Source organism: Bombus affinis, chromosome 13 (genome assembly GCF_024516045.1).
Source record: "Bombus affinis isolate iyBomAffi1 chromosome 13, iyBomAffi1.2, whole genome shotgun sequence".
In the NCBI taxonomy this organism is placed as follows: domain Eukaryota; kingdom Metazoa; phylum Arthropoda; class Insecta; order Hymenoptera; family Apidae; genus Bombus; species Bombus affinis.
The window spans coordinates 4,552,919-4,580,292 of record NC_066356.1 but is presented as its reverse complement, the minus strand read 5'-3'; the positions used below and the strand labels follow the sequence as shown (position 1 = coordinate 4,580,292).

The window sequence follows — 27,374 nt, the reverse complement described above, 5'->3', positions numbered from 1 at the left end:
AAGATTCGAATTAATATGCACCGTTTAATTAGACGTAAAGGTGTGTTTGCTCCTCTGCCAGGCGGAAGGATATTCATAAATGTAATTATAAAAATTTTACTATCGAGCAAGCCTCACTCGCTGCGTGTAATTTTATGGAATACGAAATGTAATCGGCGGACTCACCTGTGCATCTGCGAGGATGCGCCGCATCAAAGCCAAGGTGGGGTGCGTTGTGAGGTCATCTTCGAGGGCAAGTGCTTCACCTTCTTTGTTTAAGCGGTTTAAGGTATTGAGGGCTGCAACACAATATAAATAACCTTGTAATATGAATCTTGTAACATTAACTAAACCAGCGAAATAATAAGGAGATAGAAGAAATGAGAATAAAGTAGGAAGAAAAAGCAAGCAAGCCAAAGTTCGTTTGCAGATTGTACCATTTTTAGTTTAATTAGTTGGGTTACCCAGAATTTTATAAATCATGAATTCAATTAATTTTATCGTAATAATTACAATAATAAATAAAAACTGTGTCATTAAATCTTACGATGGTCGAACAGTAACTTTCATTCGAAATATTTTTTGGTAAAATAGAAATCCCAAGATTAACTCTTTAAATCATTTTATCATAAAAAAATTCCATAAATTCGAGGAAAATACGAAAAAATCTTTGTTAAAACACTTTGACAACTGGTGTCGCGTAGACGTGACTTCGTTCTGCCATCTGTTGTCGACTGCCGTCGCGTTTACGTGACTTCAGCCTTTCTTTTAATTTATTCGCCACTTGAGCGCGAGACAAACGATTCCCGTGTTTGAAAGTGTTCTACTAAAGTAAAGCGATTTACGAATGCGCTGAAAAGATCGGCAATTTGTGAGTCTAATGATCCAGCGAAAGTGAACGGTCAGAAAAAGATTATAATCCCAATTTCTGTAACTGTATGGGACAATCAGAAAATAAATAAACATAATTCATATAACGCTTATGCGTGTAGAAAATAAATGAAGATAATATGATAAAGATTTGATAATGATGATGGTTTCAAATTTATTTATTTCGCAATTTATTCAAAAGATATATCATAATTATAACAACAGACACAATGCGACCGACAAAACGTTAACGTAGAATTTTAATTCCTTGAAACGAACTTCTTCGACTTGAAAAAAAAGGCCAAGATTATAACGTGAAAATTCAAAGGCAGGGTTAAATACAAAAGACCAGGAACCATGGAATTTGTGCTGACAAGATGGCCGTCGTTTCCTGACTCGTTCATCTCGCATTACCTTCGCCGAAGTCGTTGCTGCGACGGGATAATTGAATTCTCAGAGCTTGGTGCTCGTGGCGCGAAGGTGGAAAGGCCCGAGGGGTGCCAAACTGTTATCGACAAGCTCGTTTCGATCATAGGTCAGAGACGATGAGCCACGCCATCCCTATGTCTCGTCCTTTTCTTCCTCCTCCTGATACATCGCGTTCGACTTTCTCGAGTGCGCTTTGATGTACAACTCGCACGAGAAACTTTCGTTTGAATTGTTTCGACATCAATTCGTTGAATTCGAATCGATGTTCGATGGGTTACCAATCGACTGTTTTCGATTTTCTATCGATGCTTTCTGTCGATTCACAACACGTTCGTGGTCGAAAGTTTTGAAACGATCGATGTATGGAATGGTAAGCGAAATAAATTTGATTTTTTTTCGATTTAGATGATTTTAAGATCTTCAGAGTGCCAGGGTATACGATGTTTGGAATAATTATAGATTCAAACGCGGTTGCTGCATTATTTCTAGAATATTTCCAAGAAACCATTATTCGTGTCTGGATGTGTCAAGTGAAATCGTTTTTGTAAAGGGTAAGTTGAACGCTGGAGAATATCAGGAGATGTTACATGACGAATTATTGCCTTTCATAACTGAAATAGGAGATCAAAAGACTATTTTTCAAGAAGACAATGCTCCCATTCATACAGCCGCCATTATAGAGACGTGGTTTTAGGATTTCGGAATAGAATTTCGGGAGTCACGAAGAGGTTGAGAATTTAGAATTTTGGAAAATAAGGTAAGAAATTTGAAAATATGATCACACTGAAATGAGTTGAAAAATTAGAGTCTTCGAATTTTTTAGATGTATTTACACGTAATTTAAATGTATTCGAAACTTAGACATTGAGATAAGCTGAAGGTTGAGAACTTTGAAAGCAGAAATCGACCGACAATCGACAATTGAAACTGCGATCAATCATTGAACTTTGAAAATTGGGATCAAGTAAGAATTTACAGATTTGGAAATTCGTTTGAAAATTGGTTGATAGTGAAACTGGAACTGTGAAAACTGACCCAAGTAGATCTGTCGAAAAACGAGACTAATTGGAAGTTAGAATTCTGAAAATTGGGAACAATGGTAGATTGGCAAACTTGAACAAGGTTGAAAATATCGTTCTTCAAAAATTGAACTAAATTCAAATTGTCGAACTTTGAAAATTTAAAAATTCCAATGATATCGAATAACATCCAAATTACTTTTTTTCTAAACTTTACATACACTTAACGTTTCTATCTTTGAGTTCTACTAAACTTCATCGATTATATTTTTAAATTTAACAAGTTCTCTTAACTACTGTATATTAAAATATTTTCTTTTAGTCGTGAAAACCCATTAATATTATGTCATGTCTTTTTCTTGCGACTTTCAATTATATTCACAGCCAATATAATATTACAAATATAATATTATTAAAATGAATAACACAAGCAAACGTAATATCATTGATACATGATAAGACATTTTCAGCAAATATTAATGAACATACCCAGAAGTTTCATAATAAAAAAGTTTCCTATCGATTACCTCGATATTACGAATATTTCTGAAAGTTTTATCTTCTAGAGAGGATTCCGAGTCGATGAACATTCTCAGTAATTTCATTTTATTTCTCATCCGGGCGATACAAATAATTCATGGCGTAATTGCGTTAAGTTTATTCTGCTCACACCTTCGACCAAGTGTTACATCCTTTCATCAAGAAGTTGTACGCAGCGAGTAATTAAGCGACGAGATAAGAAATCCGTTTCGTTGCGCCCCACGTAACGAACCTTTAAACATTCTCGCTTAATTAGTTTTCAAATTCGAGCAATTACACCATGGCCGAAAGCGAACACCGGCAATTACCCGACTAACGAAGTTACCAACAATCTTTGCCGTGTAAATAAGTTGCTCCGGCTAGTTAACAGATGAAAATCAACCGTTTATTAATTCCTCGTGAATCTTTTATTTCAGTATTTAATCGTAATTTATTCGATCATTGACTTGATGACAAATGTTACAGTGGACTGAGCGTTGTAATACGATTTGTAGAGAATTCTATAGAGAATTTCCCCGTATAAAGAACCGCAGAGAATTATTCTCTAATTCTAGGATTCGCAGAAAGATTTCTAGAAAATTTCATGTTGTAAATATTATCGTCGCCTGAACGTGAACATATTAAGGGAAAAGCGTTAGGGATGAAAACCTCGCGTGAAAAATTCAGAATTTGCAGCAAGATGTTCGTAGAAAATTCTACATTTCAAACATTAATATTGTCGTCACGTCATCCGGATTTAAGGATATACAGGAACAAATTTCGTACAGAGAATTCAAAATGTGCAATAAGTTGTATATAAAATTTATTACGTTAGAAAATTTTAAGAATAAAATTTCTTATAGAAAATTATTTAAAATCCAACGAAATTTTTTAGAGTTTGTGTTTTAAAAATATCATCATCCGATGGATCTGATATTGGGAAATAAAATGTCATATTGTATGAAATTTTCTTCACATTATTCAACTATTATCAACAATGTTCATTGCGCGTTATACTACGTAATACAGTGGGAGATTATCAGGAACGATTGAGGTAATGTGTAATTGACGGAAAACATCGAAATTCGATGACATTTTCCACAATTCGGAGCACTGTACTGTTTTGGTGGATATCGATGCATTAGTACACCTATCGAACTCTCATAAACGTCAATGTAGCGAGCTCTCGAAACTCCTCTCTCTCTCTCTCTCTCTCTCTGTTTTCCAATCCCTCGTTCAATTCGATACTCGATTTATATCCCATCAAATTCTCATTTATTAGAAAGTATCGAGATAAAATTTGAAGTACGTAGACGGTTCGTTACGGAAGTGAAGTTTTGTAGATAAAGCTAACATATGATCGACGTTATATTATTGAAAATAAAAAAGCGGTCAGTTCAAAAGTTCCAGTATTTTTAAGCATTGCTCTATCGAAGAAAAGTGAAGTTTCTGAGAGTTGAGGTAAAAATGACAGATACAAAATGTCTAAAGTATCTTGAACGTTTAATTGGCCAGTTTAAATAAGATTTTAGTAGACTTTTTAATAAGTAAGAACTTTCATTGGGAGTGATCAAACAGATACGTTGAAGAATACTATGAAAACGAATATTACCGTGATCAAAAATACTACATATAATCATAGAATAGTTAACACAGAATTTATCAATGATTAAGGTATAAAACCTGTATGAAAGAAAAATTGTAAATTTAAGACATTTCTGGAAACGTACCAATTAATCGTTCCGATTTGTTTTAGTAATAAATCGCTCATTTCCCTTCTATTCCGTCGGATATTCACATTAAATCCTGCGCTTTCGTTCGTTAGAGAGTGAAAGATGTTTAAAAATCGTGGTATCCGTTTGATTGTCCGCCTTAATATCTTTTCGTATTCCTTTGGAGGAGATGGTTTTACGTTTGCAGAGAGTTAAGACAGGCAAGTACACGCATCGGGTTACGGTCAGGTATGTGCATTAAGGCACATAAAGGGCTTACGTAGACGTAGGCGACCCTCCCAGCTGGTATATAGGTCTACGTGCAAACACGCAAGCACGTTAAGTGCGCTTCCAGCACGAGGTCGCTATGAGACCAGCAGGGAACCGCGAAGGGGTTAGCCTGATATATGGGATAGCTTGATATTATGCGCCTCCGCACAGACCGGAGGAATATTCTTTACGATCTTTCCTCGAAAATGAAACCTATTCGATACGTCGAGATATACTCGACAAAATAGCCAGCTTTTATTTAACTTCGCGTGCATATTCGTACTATTTTTCCAGACAGAAGATTAACCCTTTTATTGCTATTAGGTTGTCCGGAAAGTGTCTAACTTTTACAAACACGTCTTTTACAACGACGCATCTTTATACAAATATGAAACCTAATCTGTCGAACGTTGTGATCTTTATTTTGATAGAATAAAATGGATCATATATAATTCGATAAAATAATATAAAACGGAAAATGTTGTGCATCCATTATTTCCCTATAAAACGAAAGAGACTTTTCGGACGACCTAATATAAATGGTATCATAAATATTGTTATAATTTCGCTGAGATTTTCACTAATCTTCAATTAGTAATAATTGAGTAGCTTTTAATTAGTAATAATTTTATACTTCTATTTGTATAGAAATCAAGAATGTTTCGAAATATAAAATACCATAGCGCGTATTAAAAAAAAAATAATAATAATAAAGTTAGTCTATTGTAATAAAAATAAACTTGTCTGAGCTAGTATAACGAAAATAAACTTCACTGAAAGAATATGATAAAAAGTTAAAGGTAATTTTATAAATAGCACTTTTATTGGCAATATATAATTACTATCGACTAGATCAGCGTTGTTACATCTCATCAAAAACTTTTTGCCAAGGTTTAAGGAATAAAAAGTGGCACTATCCGTAAAAAACATAGATAAAAAAGCACTAAATATAGATTACATGGAAATACCTATACAACTTTAATTTATTTTCAGAGTTTCAAGATCTCTGAAACTTCGCTGTAATACCTTCAATTACGATTTATAGCTGTGAGATCTACCATTAACCTTGCTGTAGTACTCAAATTTTTATGTTCGACTAAGAATAAGCAAGAGGAATTTTTGTTAAACATTTTAACTAAAATTAGTTAGTTTTAGATAAGGTTAAGGTTTAGCTTTAATACAAGTTAAAAAGTGTTTCTCATTTTCTGCGATACTTCTTAAAATGATATTTTACCTCTTTAAGAAGCACTTTTCAATATATTGAAGTTTGAAAAAGATCGGAGATACCGATCAAGTTGTAAAGTATTATCGTATATTAAAGCATCTTTCTATTAAAAATGCTATTTTCTACGATTTTTCTTAAACCTTTCACCCACTCCAGATACTCTTTTTCTAAAAGCAATTTATTAGAAGATTAGACACTTCTTTCAAAGTCAGTTTCAGCTGCATCCTCTACGATATTGTGCTTTATGAAATAGCAACGACCAATCACCAAGAAAGCCCCATGTGCACCATGGTAATCCATATACCACTTTTTTTTTTCCTGCAAGACTCACCTTCCTCGAAGGGCTGCGCCCGTTTAGCGAATGCCCTCGAGAAAACGCCGCGCGGTTTCGAGGTCTCCACGCCGTTTTCTACGGCTGCGCTCATTTTTCTGAGTGGTCCTTCACGGAGCTTGTGTTCCCAGGATGAATAAAGGGACCATCTGAAATTCACGTGACACTCAACATCTTTGTTTAAAGAATCCGCGGTCATGGTGCGAGAGCTTTGATACGAATCTCCGTTTGACGTTTCTGCAATCACTTCTCACCCCCTAATTAAACGATTGAAACGATTTTCTACCGTAAAATAATTCTCCCTTATTATTAGGTTTCAATTGTATAGACGATCTTCTTTTCTGTTATTAAATTTGGATTTAAGGAAATAGAAGATACTTCATGAACTTGGATTTTGAGATATTAGAAATACTTCTTATGCTTAAAATTGAATTTGCTATACGTTTAGTAATTAAAAATTTATTATACTATAATATTTTTTATATTGAATATTTGCTATATATTTTTTATCTTTGTTTCATTTTATTTTTATCTTTTTATATATTTATCATATATATTTTGCTATATAGTTGCTATAAATTTATACTTAATAGAATATGTATATATAAAAATAATAATAGATACGAATAAATCATCAATTCAATTACTGATGTGTCTAATGTTACACTATTGAAATATTGTACCACAATGGTAAACAAAATTTAATGTACCTATAGATACAGAAGCACGTAAAACCTGCAAGTCCCGTAACATGGTGTTACAGAAAATTAACGGAATTTATGTCACTACTTATTATTACAAAAAATATTACATCATGTACTCCATTTTACCATCTTGATTCGTTTCATAACGAAGAGAATACAATGTTCCCTACGATTTCACCATTTCCACTTATCACCAAGATTCCAACAGATAATAAAAAAGAAAACTCTGGACGATCTACATATCTGGTTTTCACACATTTTCTCCAACGTACACTATTATTTCCGCTGCAGTAATGTTTTGCAATTTTCCTATTGCCCCGGAATATATCACCTTGACTACGTAACAATGCGTCATATTACATCACTATAGATATTCGCACAATGTCCCTAGTTAATTGCTATTCTTCAATCAAGAGTTTCCCTTTAATTAAATGTAGATTATCTGATTACGGAGTAGAGATTACAACGAAGAACTGCCGGTGGTACGTCAAAGATTAAAAGCAACAAAGGGTGAAATCCCGTACAACATTGCATTCAAGGTTCTCTCTTTACGAGGCCTGGATAACATAGCATTAAGTCTACTCTGTTTAATTACTAAATCTTTATAATCTTCGCGAGCATTTTAATGCTGTGTCCAATGGAAGGCTGTTCTGCAAGATCTAACGATGACGTTAACGATTGTTTTAACGATTGTTTAAACATGATCAAATTGCGAGCACCGATTTAAAAAAGGAAAGAGGTAGAACGGTGCTAAAAATCTTGATACTAAATTCTTTTAACGATAAAAATATGAGTGGAGGTTGCAGAAAATGGCAGGCTGAAAATCGTAGTGATGTAGGTTGAGATTTTGAAGTTCTGGATTTATAATTACCCATTTTAATCTTCAAACGTATTACTCCTTTAATTTCATAATTAATTAAGTTATAACTTTACTCTGCGTTTGACACGTGTTCGTGATTTGGAAAAATATAATATAGTAATAATAATATTTATCATATGCTAGACTAAATGTCTATTGTACGTTTATGTTTAAACTTACGGATCTATGTCGATAGTTATTTATCTAAAACTTATTTTACACTTTCAATACTTTTTCCTTAATTCTACTCTAATCCTAAACCATATTATACTAGCAAATTTCCTTAAATATACATCAGTGTAACTTTAACCTTTGTTCTTATTTACACTCTATTAAACTCTATCCTCTTCTTTGCTTCCTGGATAAATGATTTGAAAAATATAATGGATTTTTTGATAAACACAGACCACTATTTCACGAAGAATAGGAGTGGACTTATACCACTATGATTCTCATTCCTGTTATTGAGAATAGTTGATTTTCTCTTTCGAGGTGAATCTGATTCAAGAAAATGAAAGACGATTTATGGAGCGTGAATCTCTGTGATATAAAACATTTCTATGGGAAAATAAACAAGTGAAAACTGTAGTTATATTTCTCGCGGAGAGAACAAAGATTTATAGAATGTCTGCAAGTGGTATATATTCGTGAAATGATCCTAGAAAGCAAAAACTTCTGCAATTACTTTCGCAAAGACTACACGAGTTAAATTATATATAGATTTCATTTAAAATACTTTATAAATGGTACACTCTAATTTGCAAATATTATATCACTCTTTTGGTATTGCATTAATATTGTAATTATTATTCTATTGATATGTAATTATTCATATAAACTTCTCTACTATTATATATTTTGAATCATGCAGAAACCATATAAATTAATAACACGTAAGACTTATTAATATTTAGAGTTACGTTGAAAGGTTGATAAACTCTTGCTTTAAGCTTCACAACTCTAGTTTATCGTTCAGACGTAACCCTTAGAGCGCAAGCTTTGACAACGAATATCTATAGCGATGGCAGGATAAACATCCCCTAAAAATTCGAGGCTTACGGTCCCTCGTATTATTAAGGGTACTGTGTATGTACATACACATTGTTCCCCCTCGATGGAACTCGATATTCGATCGTCATAATTTATCATTACACAGGGAAAAGGACGCGTTCGATAAATCCTCGTTGCGTTCAACCAAGTTTGCTCGTTGATTTACGCGCCTTACTGTTAGCGACTTTAGTCATAAGGGAGGCACGGTATCTATGGGTCTATGGTGGCTTCTTGTCAATACAAAGCAAAATGGAAAATAAATAAATAAATGAATGCTTTTGATCATAAGAGAGGCACGGTAACTATGGGCCTGTGATACAAAGGAGTATGGAAAATAAATAAATAATAAATAAACAAAATAAATGAAGTGGAAAATCGAGGAAGAAATCATGAGCCAATGGTCAAGTGTATTATTAAGATATCTATAATTTCATAACAATAGAAACAATAGATCGTCTTCGATTTTCTATTCGAAGAGAAATGATTTGGTCGATCAAAATATTGATAATCCAAGTGATACGAATATATTTTTGTAATCTTCGAAATAATCTATTCCGTTTGATTTTTTGTTTGGAAATAAACATATCAATAATTTAATCGCTTAAAATATTTATAATCCAGGTGACACAATTAATTGCCAATTAATTCTTTAACTACGGTGGATTTGGCTGGCATTATTACAATGCTAATAGAGCCGCGAATTTACATTTTACTGCAAATAGAATATAAAAAAAGTGAGTATTAATTTTTAATTGAAATTATTTCAAATTTACACACAAGTTATAAAGTATCAAATTTGGAAAATAACTGTTTATTACTACGAACATAATAATTCCTTATTGTTAGATACAAATTAAAACAATTGAATGAGATAATGGTACAAAAAGAAGTTCTAGTACTACGAAACTGCTGCAATCTCATTGCGATTAAAAGAGAATAATTACACACACAGGTTGGAAGATCGAAATGAATCAATTAAACAAATTAAAAGACGTAAATGAGAAGAGTTTAAGAACAATTCTGCGAAGCTAGAGATAAGCCAGAGTTAGAATAAATTAAGGAACAAACATTAGATTAAACAGACTGGATGCAAAATGAGCGAGTAATTTCGTTTATTATAGAGAAACAGCTGGAGTTGTCACGTTTATTCCGAGCCATGGCAATTTCTAATGCACGACCCCCTGGAGTTCAATTCCGAAATGGACATATACTGGTTTGCCGATCCCTTTTGTCAAATGGAGGGAGCGTTCGGCAGATGACAGTTTCATTTACAGGATCGCAACTGAAGCCACGGCAAAATAGCGATTTTCTTTCCTTTGCAAATTGCATACAAACAATAAAATAAAATAAACATTTATTTTCGCCAATAAAAGAAAACAAGCAATTTCATTTTATAAAAGAGTAATTGTGTTTTAGAAAATGCGCTCAAAAAATTTCATTGAAAAATCAGCGAATATTTAAGAGATGCCAGTTTATATATCTCAAAAGCCGAAAACTTCCTAATTAAAATTTTCATTATTAAATACATTTTAAAGATCCAAAATTCCTTAAACGAAACTACATTAGTCTATAAATGTTATGAATTTGAAATGCTACTGTATAGATTGAAAGTTTTCAAGTTAAATTCTTTTTCTTTTAACTCTGTTTCCTTCTTTTTCCTTTTTTTTAAGGCACACAAAGTTCTAAATAACGCAACTAATTTAATTTATATAAATTTCCGGAGTTCGTAAGTTCCCAATTAGATCCACAAAATGAAATCCGTTGAAATCGAATTAAAACCATTTTCACAAATTAATCATAAAATCACTCTGTTTTTCAAATTTGTAGAAGCTTCTCCTAATGATTCATTCCATATTTCACTGTTAAACTGGATTTTCCACGACTGTTTCGACTAATAGAAATTAACGGACGAAATTTTCTGCACTCGTTTAATTCAAAGTTGGAGGTAAATATAGATTCGATTCGCGAGGACGATATAAATGATGCTGAGAACTGGAGGAAGAAAAATCTCATTAGGAAATTCCATTTTTGCGCGAACAGCGGAAAGCTGACGCGTATATTCTGGCAAGCTTGTTCTTCCACCATTTCCTTTTTCACCGTTGGAATGCAAGTTGCTATAGTGGATCCTTCTTCTGTCAGAAGTTTCAGAATGGATGATAATTCTTGAAACAGAGGCGCGTCCTCGCGAAACGTAAATTTCGTGGTTTGGCTTCACCAGTCCGAGTGTACCTCGTTGCCAAGGGATTCCAAGTGTAAACTTGCTACACTGTCAATTTACAGGGATATTCGTGCGGAGAGTAGATTATCCAAGGAAAATTAACGAGGTTTCTGATCTCACATTTGGTTGCCAGTAAAGATGAAAAATTGACGATTAATTATTCTTTGTAAATTATAAATTAGTGTTGCTTAAGAAAGTAAGTTTCAAACGATCAATAGTAAATAAACGTTGAAGGAAAGAATTAAAAGAAATCAACAAATTAAGTAAATAAAGTTAAATTAATATATATAAAAAGCTACGAATCGCGGACAAGTATCGAATTTTATTTCTCTTTCAGTATCTCTTCACTATCTATGATAAAGTTGGCCACGAAATGTTATCTTTCATATATTTTACATGTACCTATACTTCGCATATTGTACACATATTTGCATATTCTATATTTTTACTTATTTTATGTACCCAATATTTTATACGCGTATCTTTTCTTACAAAAATATAGATAAAAAATGTAGAATGAAATTTTTTCCTTTTTTTTCCTAATTTTCCACATTCCTAATTTTCTCAGATAACATTCTACGCTCCACAAACGACACTCTGAACTAACCAAATCCAGCTTTACATCCAAAATTCCTGCAAAACGTAGCTTCACTATATTATCATTTCTGCATACGCAGATTTATCACTGTACTTAAGGGAACGCGAATATTTTCCCGAAGGTTCTGAAGTATTGGGATAAGGACAGATTGCAGATGTTACTGGCACATTAATTCCGAAATCTATGCGGCAATATCTCAGTGCAGATTCCTGCTATCTTAGAATAGGGTGGATAATGCCGATGTAATTTGTATTTACGAGCCTCCGCAGAGCCATTGCACGGCATTGCTCAATGGAGCACACATCCTCTTAGAAAAGAAGCATCGATCGGCGAATAAAGCTAAAGGAAAGAGCGTTCCAGAATTTCTAGTGACACGAAAGATTTCTAGCTAGAAAAATATCTTCTCTAACCGAACCTATCGATACGTTCGGGTTTTTTATACGCGTGAATCTCATTAATGGAAATAGGTTCTTTTTTTCCTAATAGAGATCGACTAGAGCATAATTTACACTAAGGTTTCGCGACGAAGGTGATATCTAGGTCGGTGAAACCTTGAGGAAAGTTAAATTAGAATTAATACGATCAAGGAGTTGTCAACGTTTCTTTATAAGCCATGTAAATTTTATTCTCTTCGAAAATAATTACTCTACTTGAGAAAGTTAAATTGTAATTGATAGATATGGAAGCTAAAAATTATTATTCATGACGCCTCGGAAAAGCTGATCTTTTATGCGTACAGAAGTATCCAGATTTTCCATTTTTCAAATTAGTTTTTTACAGCACTCGAGCAGAGTTGAATTAAAAATTGAAATTAACAGATACGATTCAAAACTTGCAGACTATCGTGTTTCTCTCGTGCATCGTGTAAATTTTCACGTGTTCTCGCTTCTACCAATTCTGATACTTCAGATAAGTTGTTCATTGGTATTAATACACGCAATTAAGGACTTGCAAACTATTTTATCGCGCAAATTTTCCTCTTCCCTTATAAAAACGGCACCATTCGTGGTATCTTCGCAGATAGAAATATTATTAATGAAGGATCATTGATTTAGAGGTCTGAGAATGAAATTTTTCAACTCTTTTGAACATCTAGGTTAATTATTTTCATGTTGTAGAATTGTTGTAGAATTGTAGAATGTTCCACAGAGAAGCTCAGTGCAAAGAAATAAAACTCTTCGGATCTTAGGAAATGCCCGAATTCTCAAATTTAATCCTAGCACACCATTAACAATTAATTAACGACCTATATATTCTCTTCTAAGTTCTTGGAAATAGGTCGTGCTTCTACAAATAAAGCTCTCCGTACAATCTTTTTACTACGCTTTCCGGAGAAGCCCTTTCTATTATTCAACTTATTCCTGTCGCAACCCATGGGTTTGAGTTTGGCCTGAATTACAAGTCCGTATACTCGTAAAGGGTTATTGAAAATTCAATTGCATCGACATTATATCAAATATCAAAGTAAATCCTTCAATTTAAAAGACTTCCAATATCAGGCTTTATAATAAATAACGATAAATCTACAGACGAACTAGTAATGAAATAAAAGTTCCTGTTAAATTTTCCAATTAAAAATAGTAAACTTTAAAAAACTATAGAAAAAAGATACTTCTAATTTAACTGAGAATTTTTTTGCTACAAAAATGATGGCACGTTTCACTATTTGTTTTGCAAATTTTATTCATTCGATTCCGTGACCCTCTTCCGATGTGGTACACAATTTTCATATCTCGTGTTTTAAAAAATGCGGTGAAATGCAATATATACAATATGGAGGGATGCGTGATCGTTACTCTTGGAATATTTTCACAGTTAATTTATGCAAAGGAAAATACGAGTTTTACAGACAGCAGCAAGTTTGGTAAGCAATAACTCGAGATAAAAGTTGGTTAATTGAAAACTTTGCTCCTTGTCTCTGTTCAATGAATATCGTCGCCTATTCCATACATAGTAAGTGCACATGCGTACGCTGTCTCTTTAATATTCATGAGATTCTGCTTAATTATCACAGCTGTAGACCGTTCGTGTAATCTCGCGGGCGTGAAGTTTCATTTAAATAAACAGAAAGAAGCTTCTTACTCCCGTAACGCATTTCTCGTTCTTCGCGGTTTCACGTGTAGTTGCTTACTTTAATAGTTAAACGCCATACTAAGAATCATGGTAATTTTATTAGGCATTTAAGTATCGCAGGTCTTGCAGAGAAAGAAATTGTATTCTGAAATTCCCTTATTATATAAAAAAGGAATTACATAAAAAAAAAGAAAATGTGGTTTCGATAGTACTTTTTGACGATTTGATTACAAAAATAAAATATCTTTGATGAACAAAGCGAAACGTAGTAGCTATTTTAATTAAAAATCATGACAACGCGATACTTTCCTTCCGCAATAAATCGCAAGATTAATGAACTGTTAATAAAAATGGAAAATGAAGAATATTTTTTAAATTTATTGTATGAATACGTAAATCTAATAATAAATGGTAACGCGGACTTTTTGAATGGTTCTTCATCATCGTTGCTAATACATTGTGAAATTTTAATAAATCCATGCAGATAAAATTGAATTTTTTCTCTATTTGAACTTTGATAATCTTTCAAAAATAAATCTTGATAAAAGATTCACCGTAAATCATTTTCTGCAGAGAACGTAATTATTATTTTAATACAACTATTATTAATTTTTATTGCAATTGCAATATTCCACCACTCTCGACCAATATTTTTCTGTCTTTACCGATTATGTTAAATAAGTCCTCAAATCGTTTTTAGCTAATATTTTACGACTTCTTCAATTTTATACTTCAAATTTATATTGTTTAACCCTTTATACCGACGATGTGTCGTAAAAAACAAAAACTACAGCGATCCTTTCAAAGGGTTTTCTTTGCGTTTTGAACAACTTTTCGTCTTTGTGCCTGCGCTTTTATTTCTGTCAAAGCGGAAGTACGACGAAAAAGAGAAGAAAATTTGGTAAAAGAAAGAAGAGGAAGTAAAGGGCGAATTTGGATGAAACGTGAAACGTGTAAGAGAGTCAGGTCGTGGATGCCGCCTAATGCAAACGTAACGTAATAATTAGCGGCTGGGTAGCTCGCTAATTAAGGAGAAAGCAGAAGAAATAAAAGAGCTTCTCGTTTTACCGGCGATGGTTAAAACGGCGCTTTCGTTCTCGCTTATTTTCTCAACTTTTCCTACGTTTGTCCTTTCCACGCCTATTCGGATGCATCCGACACCTGTTTCTTTGACAACTCGACGCTATTGAATCATCATAATTGGTATGCAAAAAAAAAAATATTTGCTTCGAGAAATACCGACGAAACGTTGTTAAGACGACAGTAGGAATACAGATTTTTTATTACAATGGAAGAATACTCATACAATTTTATTGATTATTTAGTTTATTCGCATATAGTAAAACCAGGAAGGACAATTTTAGATCTTCGACTTTGTGATTTCTAGATTTACAAATTTGCAAATATAAGAATATCAGATTTGTGGTATTTTTTATGTCGACATCTCTAAAATTAGGATGTTTAGATCGTCTGACTTTTCGGTTTGAGATTTTTCGGATTATGGTCGTTCAACACAGAATACAAATAATTTTCTAACATCCTTTATAGTTAAAAATCAAACATTGAAAATGTTCAAACGTTTGTATAAATGATTTATGAAAGATCAATCTCTTTAACCGCGCACGGAACAAGCGTTTGATCGCGAATTCCTTTTGCGAGATTGAACGTATTGCTACTGCAACGAATGCCAATTTCCTATGGAACAATTCCATTTCACACTCTATTCGTCACTTGTTTGGCGTTTTGAACTACAGGTAAATTACAGCTTGATAAATGTTGTTCGATTTAATGTTTAATAATACCAATACAATGTAACTTTATCGAAGCGATGATATCTTTGGCTGCAAGGGAAGAAATAATTGGTGAGGAAATTAGGATTGGTATAAAACAGCAAGAGAAAAACAACGATGTCTGTCCAAAGAAGCCAGTGCACTTAAGTTCGAAGAAGGAATTCACGATCAGAAGTAGTGTTCTCGATCAACCTGCTTGATTTATGTCGCACGAGAACAATAAGCGTTGGAACAATCTGTCTCGCTCGAAAGAGCATTCAGGATGAGCCTTAACGGTGAAAGCCGGACCGGAAGGATCGACGATCCGTGACCACCGACACGACAATGCAAACGGTATCTAAACCTTTTCCTTACAGAAAATTCACGACCATCTTCTCTCAATGTAACGCTATCATTCCTAAGAAGGAAGAACTGTCGTTCTAATATTACGACTAATAATAGTTGATATTAGAAAATTCCTGCAATTTCTGGGAATTCAAAGTTTCTCTGCTTGCAGTTATTAACCTCGCAAATTTGAAATGTACGAATTCCAAATATCCAGAAGCAAAGAACGTTTGTTGCTTTCGACCGAATTCCCCTTATCTAGTTCTGCAGAGTTACCCCCAAAAGAAGAAGCTATTACAATATACAGCAAAGCCGAAATAAAATACACGAGTACGATGACTGATTCCGTGAGCCAATTACCACAAACCATTCCTCGGGGAACCCTTGGCAGCTGTGTATAAAGGGTGCTGGCGTGACACGAGATGAGTAGAAAGACGGAAAAAAGGGAGAAAAAGAAAGAAATGGAAAGGCGGAGGGAAACGGGTTCGCGTTTAACGGGTGAGAGGAAAATGACATGGACGTGAAACAGAGATGACTGAGGGGGAGCAGAGCCACGAAATTCATGAATATTTATACCGTGGTTATATCGTAGAAGTAGCATGCGCTGAAAAAAAGAGAAAAAGGGAGAACGCCGGCGCCGTGAACGAATTGAACGAAGCGCAAACGCAGAAACTACTACGTACCGCGAATGAAATAGAAGAAGACGTAACGCAATCGTGTACCATTTTGCTTATGAAGATGGAAAGAGGCAATATTGCAGTTGAATCGATATAACTTAATTTACCACCTGGATATATTAGGCGAATCGTACGATCACCTCTCTCTGTAATTGTACCGATTATTATCTCTCGTTAACGTAGTGTGTTACTAAGAATAGTTATTGGTACTTGTTATCGTTGCTTTGGCGCTTGTTAATCCGTTGCTGCGATTGAATTAGTACCTGATTATAATCACGCCATTAATAGGTCGTTGTCATGCTAACGACGGAAATTTTTTTCTAAGCGAATGATCAACGTGACGATGAAGTCTACGTATATACCTACAGATTATTTTTCGACCGTTTTACTCTAATGTAATACTATTTCGTATAGGATAAGAGGAACTGATATAAAAGAAATATAAGTTTCTAGTTTAAGAGATTATACCAGCTACTTTGTTATAATTATATTCATCGAAAATTCGAATTATATATATAGGCAGTAGACAATTCGATCGTAATATAATTTGTAAAGAATAACGATAAATCGCATCCTGGAAGTCAGAAAGTCATTAATACGCGATAATACGCAGCGGAAGTACGGCTCGTGGCTTCATTAATAAACATATGAGTCTAATTATACGGAACACGAATTAAACGACTGCAATCTATATACTCACGATAAATCCACAGATATAAGAAATCTAAAAATATACTGAAATGGCTTTGATTGTTATTTCTACGTCATTTATTTAATACTATTCGAATCTCCTGAGGTTACTCAAGTGCCATACGTATCCGTTGCAACGTAATTAACTCGCACAAAACGCCCATTCGCGTGCTTCGAATACTGAAACGTCAATTAACATGTCACAGAATAAATAATATCAAACACTGTGAAAGCAAGATTGTTCCTGAAACCTGATTCTCAAACGATCAATCTCCGTATTAACTAAGCGAAATCTAGTCCATAGACCGGGTTTCTAGGATAACGCCAGTTTCATCAGGGAAATGAACAATATAATCAGAACAGCGTATCAGATTGGATCCAGCCCTGACGTCGTAATTGCTTTGTCTCCCACGCCTTTGAAGCGACCAATCACGATCACATAAGCACAATCAAACTTCGTATACGCCGATGCTCGCACGTTGTGCGCCAAAGGATGCAGCAGATTTGCATACGCGTTTCTTCTTTCTCTTTCTAACCTTCTATTCAGTCCTTGTCTCGGATTCTCCTTTTTTCTGTCTCTTATTTTTTCTTTTGTTTCTTTCTCGGTGTCCCTCTTGCTCGTTTATTCACTTATGTAAGTATAGACGCGCACATACGTGGCCTATGCACATAGGAGGAACAAACACGTGTATACACGTTAAAGCAAGTTCGTGGCGCGCAATTAAGAAGCAATTTAGTGCACCTCCTCGTGAACGAGCTTTCGCAACACATCGTGTACCACGATAAAGCCTCATCCGTGTACCCGGAAGCCCAACTATGTTGGTATTAAAACTATCCTTATAGGAGAGAGGATGATAATGTTTATGACGCTTCCGGTGCAAACATGTGTTAGATATCAAACATTTTTGAGAATCGATGGTTCTTGATTAGAGTAGAACGATAGGGTAGAGACAATCGGAGCGATTCTCGATGTGAAAGTTTGACTCCGTAAGATTTAATTATCACTGACAAAAGGTTGTCTTAATTGTTATATGTACGCAATATTATATACTTGAAATTATTTTTATAACAAAAATGGTAATGTACCTACACTGTGCTTCTATCTTAAAGATGAGCCACGTACGTATAAAACATTTTGACCATTGTAGGATTTGAATATTATCTAATATAATGATATATAATATCATCATATATGATCATCAATCATAATATAATAATTTAAAATTTCTACGTACATTTAAATTTAAACGAACATTCAATTCCTTCCATTTTAATAATCGATCGATTTCTATACCAGTGAAAGAAAAAAGGATCTCTATACCCCGATTAATCTTCCGGTCCATTTATAAAATCCCTAATTCCTATCCCAAAGGAGCCATTTCCAAATTCCATAAAAATAGAGAAAAATGATATGTGCCATATCCAACCGACAAATCCTTCCTTTTGTACCACAGAACTATCCCCTTCCGGTTTCATCCCAAATTACAATATTATAATATGGTCATATCGCGAAATATGATATCTATACACGACATTAAATGTTGGCAGTAGTTCGGTGAATGTACAATGTGACACGAACGATTTCCGGTCCCCGTAAACCCAAAACGGAAGATTAGTGTCCATCTGGGGATGTTAAACAGCAGAAACGTGCGGCATGATTGCAGGAAGCAACGCACGTGACGCACTATGCGATATAGTTCACGTTGTACGCCGCTACCTTCGCTGAATGTGAATATGGTATGAATCTGTTGTACGGAGTTCATAATTTTGTTATAACGTTCCGCGTTTCGATCTGTTTTTGCGACTTGGTGGTGTCCTGTCCGCGTCAAAAAGAACTTCTTGACTCCCTCTTATAAAGTTCTTGATGTTTCAGATATACGACCTAATACTTTGTTCATGAAGCTTCGACTTGTTCGGAAACTGTAGAACCTATGCTTCGTGTCTTTTATATAGAAATAAAGTTAGCGTTTGAGGTCGGAGTTTGAAGTCAAGTGTTATTTTAAGTAATATTGTTATAAGCGTTTCTTGTAAGTATTCGCTAATACGGTATAACAATATTCTTTAAACAATTGAAATTAAATAGATTCATATTTGACTCTCTGAAATTTAAATTACGTCGATGATGGTCACCATTTTTCCTAAGAGAAAATAAATTTTGAGCCTAACGATGGTGCCATAGAAAATGATCACTAGACTGTAGATATTTGTACAAATTCATAGTTTTATCCATATATACTAGTTAAAGAAAATGAATCTAGTTAGATAATTATTATTTTACTGAAATTTTCCAACTTTAAGGTAACCTTTCCTTTCACTCCTTAGATGTTTCATATTTATTCCTACGTTGGTAACTATATCGATATAATTAAGCAACTACCTGTTTCGTCTTCTTGTTCCGTACATTTAAGTGGAAGCAGGCAATTTCTGCCTTGTCTTCGTGGTCTTGCTTTTTTATGAAGAAAATATGGAAGAAAAAAGAAAGAATCCGCATTTCGTCGAGTTCCCTGGGAGATCTTAAAATTTAACATGTTCAATCATGTCGCGTACGTTTGTTCACCTGAAGAACCTTCTAGCCGGAATGTTGCGAGAGAGCAACCTTTACGGTAAAACGGGAACGCGACGAGACAAGTACCTTAAATGGCCCGCGGTACTTTTGCTCGTTTTCAATGTCGCGACGAGAATGTGACGCAACCGGCCGTATTATCCATTCCCCTGGCATCCTTCAATTTCCACGGAGCTTGTAACACCATGTGGCTTTTACACTGCTCTCACCAATGTGCCTTACTTCTCTGCATTTGCATATTTTCCATCTAAAACACTCGATTTTCGTTAAATATTTGTGCGATTTTAAAAACGGTGGAACAATGATTCACTTAGAAAACTGATGTGCATAGATAATCGTTATTTCGTTAATGGCTGAATTTAATAATATTAAGGATTCAAATTTTTAGAATTTATATTTCTTCCAAATTATAAAATAATTTTTAGATTATGGATTGTTATACATTTACTGTGAGCCTTATGACCATGTTGGAACCGAGCAACATTTTTTAAATTACAAAGTGAATAGAGAAATACACGTTCAATATGAAAATCAGATAAAGGGAGAATTTTGATAACGTAGGACTAATTGGCAACGTATGGAATTTTAAAACCAATTGTCCTATAAAAAGTGGATAATACGACTTATCGTGTTCTTCGCATAAAATATAGTATTTCGAATCAACGGCATATCAAAATTACACTTTATCTATGCTGCCATATACAACCGTTACCTTAGCCGTATCATCCAAAGTTGCTGACTTCCTGGCAAGAGTCGCGGGGCGTCTCAGCTCTAATTTATACCGATGACAAAATTCAGACAGCTCTATTTCTCGAAAGATCGCGAGACACATCGTCGAATAAGTAATGGATGTAAATATACATTGGGAAATCCCTACGGGTAGCAACCGAATGTCCCGAGGGATCGATATGCAGATAGCCGATTCTCATAAATATTAATCAGTCGCGATAGCTTCTGCAACAGCCGCGTAGCTTCGGTCATTTCTTTATTATTATTACCGTTATTGTTATAGTCCCTCTTCCAGTAATATCGAGATACGAATAAATGGGACGAAAAGGAAGTGAAAAAAGAAGAAGAAAAATCGAGCAATGAGTGAATCTTACTGCGCAGGAAATGTCGACTGAGATTCCACTTTGGAACATATCGATTTTTCCGTGACACGTTCCAGGGAATACGTATTCCAGGCAGCGTAAATTCTAATAAATATTTATTGCCCCTGTAAAGCGACATGCAAATACGTGGACACGCGGTGGAATCTCGATTATCGAAATGCGTGTTAACTTCCGGTTATCTGAACATTCGACAACGTGTCTCGCTGGACCTGCCAACGCTTTTCTCGTTTCGATTAGGTCGTGTTCCAGGAAGTGTTTATTAAGGTATGTATTAAGTGATGATTAATAAGTTAAATAAAGTTATTTGTTTGGAATAAATCGGATTGAAATCATAAATAACCAAAATGCAAATCTCTTTCAGGTAATACACACGAGTACAATTCATGCATACAAACAACAGAGAAGATAAAAAGAAAAGATGGTGAACTGTAGTTTTTGTTCTGATATATTTGAAATCAAGAAAAGATTATCTTGAAATGACGAAGATGTTGAGATTAACTTAATCAAAAACTACTGATATTAAATTTGAGCTTAATGTACCATCGGTAGCTTTCTTGATAAATGACACAAATTTAAAATTTACTGATTTTATAAGAGGGTACTAAGCGTTACTCTAATATGATGTCATTACTCCATCATTCACTACTAGTAATATCGCTTTTAACATTGATTTAATGCAAAATTGACGTACCAGATTATCGATAAACGCTATTAACCGCCGTTATTTCATTAATACTGACGTATCCCACCACAAATCGACCAGAATGTTCAAAGTACTTAACCTGCGATCCCACAAAATCGCGAAAAAACCTGATCCAACACCAACGATATTTCGCTAACTAAATTTAAACTAAAATATCTAAACTAAAATAGAAGGAACATCGAGAAGATCGAAACCACAGATAAGAATGTACCTGGAAGATAACAAGTAAAAAGTGACATGAAAATTGACGCAAAGGGTTGCGCTACAGAGCAAGAAAGATGTCAAGAGAACATTGAACGAGACAAACGCACGACAAGAGGACGTTTCGCGACGTTTATCAGTTGAAACTCGACGACGAGATAAAACCAGGAGGCCCATTGGTACGAAAGAAGGAGGAGCGACAGAGAGAGAGAGAGAAAGAGGAAGAGAGGGTGAAGAAGGAAGAAGTTGCCGGTGAACATTCCACGGCTCCCGGAGTCAACGAAGGCTCGGCTCATCCAGAGCGGAATCGTTCCCACGCTGCGCGAATCCGCTTGAAACACACCGAGCTATCGCGCCGCTCCTCCAATCGCGTTTCCACTTCCGTTCGTTCGTTCCTTAGTAATTATTCATTGAAACAGGACTGCCGATGCGGAAACACAATTTAAAAGCGCGACACTTTCCTCCCTGGGATTCGGTACCAAGGGAGAATGGATTAGGTTGTAAATCGTTTAGTCGATGAATGGAGACACTGTGTCTGCTACGTGATTGCTGTTTATTAATTCACGTGTCACTATTTCTGTTAATGGTAACTACGGGATTAGCCGTGATTGGCGTATTCTTTCGTGGATTATTTTGTGAATCATAATTGGCAGACGGCTGAGATTTCTATTGCAAATTATACATATATATATGTATGCAAATTCATATTTTCGACAGCATGACTGAAAGAAGTAATTGTTTTACCTACCAAGTATTATAGAAAGCTTTATACTTTGGATGTTTTATGTATTTTAAAATATGTTTTCACACTGTGTATTCTGTGCAATTTTGCATCTCTATAAATGCATACAAATCTGCAATCTATTGATCAGTAAAATGTTTATGCAAAGGTGTTCATGCTTTGTAGTATAGTTTCATAAGCACATATAGACAATCTACGTATAGAAGTTTGTTTTACGTATTAAATAGCATAGTATATATTGTGATTTGTGCTATATTTTATATATATTTTTATTTATATACATTCTATACATTTTTACGATTGCAAATTTTAATTATTGCGAATGATGGTGTAATTAACCAGATGAATTAGGATGAAAAGGTGAGGATAAAACTTCAGTATAGGGGTTAATTTTGGAAGAAATAAGAATAGGAAGTACAGAATTTAAAAGTTAAGTAAAATAAGGCAACTGTATACTATAAATCGAGTAAATAAAATCTAGAAAATCTAGGTCGGAAATGTATAATAAAATGTCTTCGTGGCAGGTTACTTCCGGAGAATACAAGAATAGAAAATCAGAGAATCAGCATATCCAATTATAAAAAATCATCTGTCATAACTGATCCCACATTTCTAATTCAGTTTACTCAAATAATGAAAATTCGTACGTTTCGTTGCATAATGAAAATCTCGCTAATGGCACCTAAGATTATCTCACAACTTGATAACATTTTCTACAAAAAAAAAGAAAGAAGAAGAAAAAAGAAAAAATGTTTAGTCCATAAAAATGAACTGCAGTGAAGATGATCTCACAGTATCCCATGATAGAACTAAATCTTGTATCAACAAGTTCCATTAATCTGTAGTTAAGCTTTTACCATTATTCACTCATCTTCATCAGAGAATGCGTCTTCTAGAAAACATCCTACAAATTACACTACTTTTTCTTCGGTGAAATGAACCAACACAGAATAAATTATGATTATAAATGAAACAATCGAGATATAAAGTTGTTCTGCCTAGTATCTCAATTAGGCGAACACGAATCGCGTTGTTTCGCGAATATGTGCTTGATATGGCCAGAGATCTGAATTACACGTTCCATATTGTAGATTCTCGTATGATGTAGCAAAAATTAATAATTCCTACGTGAAGCGACCTTTAATCTGAAAATCTATTAGATTTCACATTTTTAATTATCTTCGTATTTCCATTCCATTCCCATCCATTTCCATTTCCACAAATGGAATAGAATATTAGAGTATAATGAAATCAGAATATACTGTGTATACATTCCACTTTTAATCTTCCCACGCAATTATTTCCCAAAGTACCCATTGTTGTAAAAGATGTTTTAAGTAAAATTTCTTCTGTTTCAGGATAGGCGTCTTATGATGACTATCAAATTTGTTCAGGTGCAGGCGTCTTCGAGATTTCAAGATGACTTCTTTTTAGATAGAACTATACATTTTTTTATAGACCATTTGATAGAGTTTTTAATTCTTTACAAAAAAGTATTAAGGTATTTGTATCTGAAAATGCTTAGATTCAAAGATATTTCAATGTTAATTTCATCAAACTGAGTGTATGAAAGACCAGGAAAACATGAACATAGAAGCACGTTATCTTTCCGAATCTTTCATACGGCGGGTTTTACAAGAATGAAGTTAACATATTTTCTAAACTAGTTATTTTTCGACTCAATTGACTATACACCCTTTTATAGATAATTGAAAAATGAATCTGATGGTGCATAAGAAACGTATAATTCCATTTAAAAAACAATGGTCACCTTAATATTTCGAAGACACGTGTATCTAGATAAGGTTTGTAGCTATCACAAGACGCCTTCTTCGAAGCAAAAGAAGTTTTATTCGAAACACTTTTTCGATTAATGTATAGTTTAAAAGTTATTTGCCGATTAAAATGTGACAACCTGAATAGTAGAATATTACAATACATCGTTACTCTTGGAATAATTTTTATACAGTTTTTATATTCAACACCATTATATTGCAATGGCAAAGAGTTGTCGATAATCCCATTGTTTTCGATTGCAGTTACGAGTTCCATCGAGGAGAATGCAATTTAAGGGCACACTTTCTCGTAATCCACGGACAAAGATGCACTATGCCGGACAAATAGAAAGTGAAAAAAGTAGGCGAACGAATCGTAATACATTTATCAGTCGAGTCGCATTTACGATGCCCAAGAGTCTGTGGCTGATACTCGATCGACGAGAAATAAAGTGCAGCCGATTCTTATATCTGTCCTTTTCTCTTTTCACACGTTTCGTTTCCCCCTACACGCGTTTTCTCCTGTCTTCACCTTTTCCTTTTTATTGATCCTCTCACAATTTCATTCCATTCCATTCTCAGCTCACTTTTTGTACATTTTTAATACTTTCTTTTAGCTTCCTTCATATTCTTCCATTTTTAGTTTTCTAGTTCTTTCTATATTCGACGTAATCTTTCTACAAACTTTATATTTATGTCGTTTTCCTTAAGCTTCTCCTCTACGAAAACGAGATCTCTCGTATCTTCGTCTGTTTCTTCTCATCGTCCCGTTTTGTAATTTCTTATGTCTGTATATTTCATAATTTCTTGCAATATCTCTTGAAGAGATTTGTCTCTTATAATCTTGTTTCTTAGTCGGCTTTGTCTTGCTATTTTCTCGTGTTTCCTCTTTACTTTTCATCTTTTCACTACAAATAGATTCCTATCCTAATATTGTTATTTAATTTTTTCTCCCTTCTTGTTATTCTTTCCTTCCTCGATAATTGGTGTCTACAGATTTTCTTCACTATTGAATCAGCATATAATTTGCTTCCTTTGAACTTTCATTTTCTCGTTGTTTCTAATTCTTTTACACCATCTTCCATTCCCCTTTAATTTCATCTTATTCTTCCAGTAGATTCTTTATCTATGATCATTTAGATCTTTCCTTGATCTATAGGATCAGTAGGATTTCCCATTTCTTCACTTTCTCTCTTCGAGGTTTTTAAATACTTTTATCGCTCCGTTAATTTACTTTCGTTATTCACTTCCATTTCTATCCTTCTTCTATTTCATCTCTCCAATCAATTTCCTGTATTCAACTTCTATATCAGCTTCTTCCTTTACGAATTACATTCTTGAGCAATTCCACATTCACACGTTGTACAATGTCATAAATACTTTTCTCAGTTCTCTTCTTTTTTACATTAATTCTGCTTTTATTTTTGCGCAGAATATTCTCCGAACCCTTTTGCTTTAATTTCATTCTCTTTTTTTCCTTGACTCCCTCAATTCGATTCGACGCTGTAATATTGTTTGTTCGCTTCCGTTCCCCGAACCCACTTGTAACCCATTGAAACAACCACGATACAACGCCGATAGAGCGGAGTAGCATGTAGTGACACAAGTTAAACCAAATCTTTCCCTACGGATATGCCGCATAGATAGGTACATAGTATCGATTGCGAGTAGAAAACGATAGCATCGAGACAAATAACACACAGGGAAATACGTGTATTAAAATTCTGTTCGCCCCCGATCGAACGTCGATATTGTTGGAACAAGGTGTACCATCTGATAAAGGAAGCTGTAATATTATTAAGAGAATGAAGACAGAAAAATTTAAACAGACATAACATTTTTTAAATTCCAAGTTTCTTTTTCACTTTCTCTTTGCCTTTCTGCTGCTGTTACTGTTTTTCCGTCTTTTTGGTTTTAGAATTCGACGTACCTATATAAATTTTACTACTATTAAAACAGAGTTAATAGAGCACAACATTGATAACGTATGACGTATGTGTATACTTAATCCAACGATGAATATTTCCCCTAAAACTCGCGCTAGAAGAAACATCGCTAATCCTCCGAGGATTATCTGACCTAACCTACAGTCACTGGTAATCCCACCTCCCTCTCAGGAAGTAAAAATACAGCTAAAATAAAACGAAGTTTACTTTGTCGCAGTCATACGAGGAATATAATCCAATAATCTCGCGGCGTGTAATTTTCAACTAGTTAAAAATTACGGAGAAGATCTGCATGGAAAATGAAGGGATTTCGCTACGGATATATCGTTGCGCACAGGGAATATTAAATGAAAAAAATGTCCCACTACCATTAACTCGCTTCCGTTTCGTGAATCCACTTGTGTGCCCCCATTGGAGCGAATTACATACATCGCAGAAAGAGAGAGAGAGGATCGAGTAGGTTACGGTGTTGCAGCGAATTTCTCGTCAAACGAATCGAGGGAGACGCGAATCCTGTCACGAAGCCATAGCCGTAAACGACAACTAGACTACGAATATTTATGCAAATTTATATTTTTACGACTATAATCTACAAAATGGAACATTACGAATAAAATTCTCTGATTATCACGCAAACAGAATTAACATAGTTGATCTTTCCATAAATATAAGGGGTACATGATAGATCGGGTGATGATTCTACATGCAAAAATAAATCAGAAAGAAGGAATGACATTTTTTCGTTCAAGGTTTCGTTTTTGAAAAAAAAATGAGTTTAAAAACTCATCAGGTACATGTGCATTAACTGGAAGTTCCAAATTACCAAACTTCTGTTCATAATCGCGTATACTTCTTAATATTGCGCTACTGGAAGAATAACACTTCCATTACTCTTCTCTTTTTTATTAAATAATTATTAAATTAATTAGAATATCTTAATATAAAAATTGTATATTGTTGTATATCTAATATTCTAGATTAATTTCAATTTTGCC

At 34.3% G+C, this 27,374-nt stretch overlaps 1 protein-coding gene across 20 annotated transcripts in view; it reads right to left on the bottom strand.

Moving 5' to 3' along the window:
* Positions 1 to 27,374, bottom strand: part of LOC126923312 (kazrin) — a 138,851-nt gene that overhangs the window by 54,278 nt on the left and 57,199 nt on the right. For 17 of the 20 annotated variants that reach the window (XM_050736644.1, XM_050736643.1, XM_050736629.1 and 14 more), the window contains one exon: positions 166 to 278. In XM_050736644.1, the coding sequence (XP_050592601.1) occupies positions 166 to 192 (27 nt within the window). In that variant the 5' untranslated portion in view covers positions 193 to 278. Of the gene's footprint in view, positions 1 to 165; positions 279 to 6,354; positions 6,504 to 27,374 lie in introns of all 20 variants that reach the window. The other 3 variants (XM_050736640.1, XM_050736632.1, XM_050736641.1) reach the window with 1 other exon arrangement.